At 36.4% G+C, this 6,095-nt stretch overlaps 1 protein-coding gene across 1 annotated transcript; it reads left to right on the forward strand.

Moving 5' to 3' along the window:
- The first annotated feature begins 226 nt into the window (after nucleotides 1–226).
- Nucleotides 227–1,108, forward strand: LOC136676868 (uncharacterized). Its single transcript, XM_066654140.1, has one exon. It carries the CDS (start codon nucleotides 227–229, stop codon nucleotides 1,106–1,108), a length of 882 nt encoding a protein of 293 aa, XP_066510237.1.
- Nucleotides 1,109–6,095: the final 4,987 nt, after the last annotated feature.

The raw sequence follows: 6,095 nt of genomic DNA on the forward strand, positions 1-6,095 counted from the left end.
AGAACCACAAAGATCCTTAACCAGATAAAGCAGCTACAGAAAATGAATGAATGAATGAATTCCCTTTCATTAATAAGGACTCCCCTTTTCCCCTACCAGGCTGCAAGGGTTAGTGAACATATGAAACTTCAACTCTTCTTTTCCAGCTCAAGTGCCACTAACAATGCTAAAGATTTGTATTTGATTTTGCAGATTGTGCAATACAACATCTTCTATAAATGATTTAATGAGGAATAATGTCAAACTGAGACCAGACCCACCAGCACTGTATCGTCTTGATACAACAAGAAGCAATCTAGACAGTGATGGCAAGATCAGAAAGTGGACATTTGGACAAAAAAGTCCAAATTCAGAAAACAAAACAATACTTGTGGTTGGAGAAACTGGAACGGGCAAGACCACAGTGATCAACACCATGGTCAACTATTTTCTGGGGGTGAAGTTTGAGGATAAAGTGTGGTTTGAGATCACAGAAGAAGGAAAAAGGGATCAAACGGAGTCTCAGACTTCTGAAATAACTGCTTATGAGATCTTTGTGAAACAGAGACCCTTCTCTCTCACCATCATTGATACTCCAGGTTATGGAGACACAAGAAAATTAAATAAGGACACAGAGATTTCTCAAAATTTGCATGCATTGTTTCTACACAATACAGGAGTAAAGAGTCTTGATGCAGTGTGTCTCGTACTGAAAGCCTCACAGAACAGAATCTCAGAAGTTCAACACTACATCTTTGAGGCGGTTTTGTCTTTATTTGGTAAAGACATAGAGGACATTGTGGTCCTTTTTATTACTCACTCAGATGGAGGACCTCCAACAAATGCTCTGGAAGCTGTCAAGAAAGAAAAAATCCCCTGCCGTTACGACACTGACAATGAACCTGTTCATTTCATATTCAACAATCGTCAGTCTGAGAAATGCACAACAAAATATGAGTGTGTTTTCAAATCAGCTTGGGAAATGGGGGAAAGAAGTATGGAGGGGTTTTTGGAATTCCTGAATTCACAAGTAAAAAAAGAACATAACTATGGCTGCAAGTGCACTACAGGAGCGCACACAACTCGAGGCCTGCGTTCAGAGTTTGAAAAAACGCATAGAGTTCAATGAGGTGATTCAGCGTGAACTGACTCAAGTTCAGAAAGCACTGGAACAGAACAAAGAAGAGATTGAGAAGGATGGAAAATTTCCTTTCACCATTAAGACCACATACAAAGAGAAAGTCAGCATTACAGACACTTTATTGTGGGATTGATGAGTAACTTCTTGAGATGATTGTAAGGAGAACTGTCATGAATTTGGTTGCTGGATGGCTCATAATGCCTCGTTGTGTTTCATTATGAAAAATGACCACTGCACTGTGTGTAACTGCCACTACACCAAACACGTCAGAGAGGGCAAGATATATGTGATCAAGGAAAAAGAGGAAAAAGTGACATTTGAGGAACTGAAAAGCAAACACCTTTTTACAAATCAAGAAATAACATCTTATGACAAAATAGTATTAGAAAATGTGGAAACAAATCATGAAGGAAAGCTGAAAATTAATCAGGAAATGACAGACCTAGAAACTCAGCTGAAAACATTTCTGGGTGAGAATGAAAAGGAGAGGAAGTGCTTGGTGACAGCTGCCTATGAGACAATTATTATTGTAGCAGCTGGAGAGGCAGAGTGGGCTCAGAAACTGAACCTCCAGAAAGAAAAGTATTCGTAAGTATTTTATAAGTGATAACACTCCTAAATTTTAAATGTGAAGAACACAAATAACTTTTATAGTTACAGTTCAAATCTTTAATATTTAATCAGATTGTTTTATCATTTTCTTTTTATCATTTGCTTTTAAGTGAAGAGAGCAGAAAAACATGAAGAACATATTCCATTCCCTGTTCTGATAGATGTTCCATGGCACTTCTGCAAGTTCTTCAGTACTTCAGTCATTTTTAGCACCTAATGTTTGAAAATATATATATTTACTTTTCTTTATTCATTGTCACTGAAGAAACATTACATATATATGCATAGTTTTCTAATAAAGCAGTCCACATTCATTACAGATTTTTCATTACATTCCTTGTATTTTGTCTCTTTCTGCTGTAGAATTTACAGATGATACCTGCTTTAAACAATTACACTGTATTGAGATCTTTACATTTCTGCATAAAAACATTTTTGAGGGATTTTTCAATTTAATCAAACAAATGTTCCTCATCTTTGTTATATTGTGTGCAAATATATTATATACATATTTCAGCTTGGGTTTCCACATATTCTGTCATATCACATGCTATGTTCACAGGGCAATTACAAAAAAATATCCACAGTAAAATTTATTCATATTCAGGATATCAATAGTCTGTTATATTGTGTCTTCAGTGAGCCTTTCAGATTTTTGAGACACTTTGAAAATAAAGAGATAATATCCGCAGAAGGTATAAATTCCACAGTATGGAAGTTGTGTTCGTATTTCGCTATCTAGCGGCGACAGAATGCAACTAGTGCAGCATTTAAGGTGAAAGAGAAATTCCCAATTAATTGATTGCTTATCCTTTGTATCCCGGATGTGTATCTGAATTGTTTAACTCGTATTTATTTATAAATATATTGTTTGAATTTTTTTTTGGCTTGATTTTTTCACAAGTTCAATTAAAGAGCAATTATATTCAGATGCATAATTCCAGTGCAAAATAATTCAGTGCTACAAATTCAAAGACGGTAATATTTCAAAGTCTGATGAGACAGATTTGCTTCCATACACAGCTTTGTCCAATCCAAAGTATCAAGCATTTTCTGGTTTGTTCAACACTTTTTTGTTTACTACATAATTCCATATGTGTTCATTCATAGTTTTAATGTGTTCCATATTCATTTAGAATGTAGAAATAATATAAAATAAAGAAATAACATATGTCCAAACATTTGACTGGTATTATACATTCACAATATGTTGAAATGGCCCAAAACAAAGGAAATTTTATATATATCATCATCATCTTCTTTTCCGCTTTTCCATTTCAGGGTCCGGATATGTGTGTGTGTGTGTGTGTGTGTGTGTGTGTATATATATATATATATATATATATATATATATATATATATATATATATATATATATCAGAGGCGATTGCTCTAAGACTTGCTCTAAAATGTCTTCTTATCACTGGTAAAGATGCGGCTTTCCCGCAGATTCACAGTGATTTAAACAGTGAGGACGCTGAGAGTCCAGAGTTCAATAGCGAAGCAGAAGTGCAGCAAAACGAGACGAGTCATTGGATAAATGCTGGGCTTTGTCCCGCCCATCGGACGCTCAGCGTCTCTGGGGGTCTATGGGGCAGTGGGCTGGCCTCGGCTGGCCCGGACGCTCAGCTTCTGCATGATGATTGGATGATCTGTCTGAGGCTGAATGCCTTTTTGATTGACAGCGAAATGAGCGAATCAGCGATCCTTTGGTGTAAAGATCCGTGAGAATTACATTTTTATTCTGTTCTGAGTTTTTCTTCGGAGAAAATCGGAGATTTTCTTAATCCTCTTTGCGGCATTTTCTTTGTTAAAAACGACTAGCGAAAAATCGAGCTTCTATTTCTGGTGGGTTTTTTTGTAGCTGCTTGTGTTTGGAGACTGACTTCTATCACTCTTTCTGACTTCTATCGCAGTTTCTGTCCAGCGGGTGCTGCTGAGCCCCTCCACCGTCACAAAGCACTCACTTGTTATTGCATGTTACAGCTAATAAGCACAAGCTGCCCCTTATTGAGCTGACAATGGTTACGACGTTGAAGCTGGCTTTTTATTCGCCATCTTCTTCTTCCACTGAATTCCCCCACTGTGGGACTAATAAAGGATTATCTTCGTTTATTTGGATTTTTCACTTCCACCTTAAATAGTGCAGTAATTGTTTTCTGTGGCCACTAGATGGCAACATATAACATGACTTTCATGCCGTGGAAATATCACAAGTTTTTTGGCTTATTTATTCTTGGATGTTATCTCTTTATTTTCAAAGTTTCACATGCATCTTAACGACTCATCGAAAATGCAATATAACAAATTATGAAAATCCTGAAGATGAAGAAATTTTACTGTGGGTTTTTTCTTTAATGTCCCTGTGAGCATAGCATTGGATATAATACAACGTATGGGGAAATCTGTGCATTTGGCTTACTTCCTTGGACATTATCTCTTTATTTCCAAAGTGTCATTGAAATGCAACTACTGTCAAAAATGCATAGTAGTTCCCCATTGGTCAGTTGTTTCAGAAAGAAGCTTTTCAAACTAGTCAGTGTATTTTTATCGAATACCACATTGTTGAACCTAACACAATATTTAGAACCTGTAGGTAAATAATTCATTCATTAATTCATTATCTGTAATCGCTTATCCAGTTCAGATTCGCGGTGGGTCCAGAGCCTACCTGGAATCATTGGGTGCAAGGAGGGAATACACCCTGGAGGGGGCTAGGTAAATAATGATAAAATACATTTTTGACTGTCAATAAATCCATGTATGCAGACCTCTATGCACTTTTTAACTGTGACTCAAAAAAGTCCTATTGTGACCAGTCTTAGCATGCATGATGTACAGGTGCATCTCACTAAATTAGAATATCATCAAAAAGTTAATTTATTTCAGTAATTCAACTCAAAAGGTTTAACTCATATTATATTTATTCATTACAAACAGAGTGATCTATTTCCAGCTTTTTTTCCTTTTAATGTTGATGATTGTGGCTTACAGCCGATGAAAACTCAAAAGTCATTATCTCAGAAAATTAGAATGAGACCAATTTTAAAAAATATTTTTAATAAAGGAATGTTGACGTACTGACAATATGTACAGTATTTTCACTCAATACTTGGTCGGACCTCCTTTTGCTTGAATTACTGCATCATTGTGGCATGGCATGGAGGTGATCAGCCTGTGGTACTGCTGAGGTGTTATGGAAGCCCAGGTTGATTTGATAGCAGCCTTCAGCTCGTTGGCATTGTTGGGTCTGGTGTCTCTCATCTTCCTCTTGACAATATACCATAGATTCTTGCTGGCCAATCAAGCACAGTGATATTGTGGTTATTAAACCAGGTATTAGTATATTGGCAGTGTGGACTGGTGCCAAGTCCTGCAGGAAAATTAAATCCCATAAATCTCCATAAAGCTTGTCAGAAGACGCTTCTGGCTTTGTCTCTGGGTCATGAGTGGCTTGACACATGGAATGCAACAGTTGTGGCCCATGCCCTGTATACATCTCAAGAAATAAACGCTTGAAATAGATCACTCATTTTGTAATGAATTTCACATTTGAATTGAATTACTGAAATTAATTAACTTTGTTGATATTCTCATTTATTGGGATGCACCTGTATATCTTTACTCTGAAGTTTACTCTCAAATTTGTGACAGCATCTCTAGTATAAAGTGCTTAAAGGGGTCCTACAGCACAAGATGTGGTCTCAGTTATTTCCTTTATGCCAAAATGGCTCTTATTGATGCATTTGGGCATCATTATGTCATATGTATGAAAGTGTTATATTTTGTGAACATTCTATGTTCAAAATCTTTCTCATGATCTTCACAGCTCAAGAGATGAGAACATATGAACATAATCATTAATCATAATTAAGAACAGCTTTCAGTAGTTATGGTCAATAATAATAATAATAATAATAATAATAATAATAATAATAACAACAATAAACATCCTTTCATTTTTCTTATGCTGTAAATAGACACACAGTCAGTTAGTCCTAGTTAAGCCTCACTGGCCCAAACTACCTAAAGACTCAATGTGCTGATTTGTACTTACACCCACACCTCATCATCTAATGTTACAAGTACAAACTTTTCTCTTTGGGATGCAGTTTCTATCCACACACAGGCTTGGGTTTAGGCCTTGTGCTTGCTGGCTTAGCCTCATCAATGCCTAGTTTAGCTTCACTGGGCCAAGCTGCCTAAAGTGCTGATTCTTGCTTCAGATCACACTTCATTATCTTATGGAACATAGCATAATAGCATAATTTTTCGAGGTACTTGCACTTTAACAGAAAATACATCTCATATATTTAAAGATTCTGCATTTGGCCTTGTTCTTACAAACATAGCCCCTTCGAGG

Source organism: Hoplias malabaricus, chromosome 2 (assembly GCF_029633855.1).
Source record: "Hoplias malabaricus isolate fHopMal1 chromosome 2, fHopMal1.hap1, whole genome shotgun sequence".
In the NCBI taxonomy this organism is placed as follows: domain Eukaryota; kingdom Metazoa; phylum Chordata; class Actinopteri; order Characiformes; family Erythrinidae; genus Hoplias; species Hoplias malabaricus.

Excerpts from the sequence above, each read along its gene's own strand:
- LOC136676868 (XM_066654140.1), top strand. The coding sequence starts at position 227 with ATGAGGAATAATGTCAAACTGAGACCAGACCCACCAGCACTGTATCGT.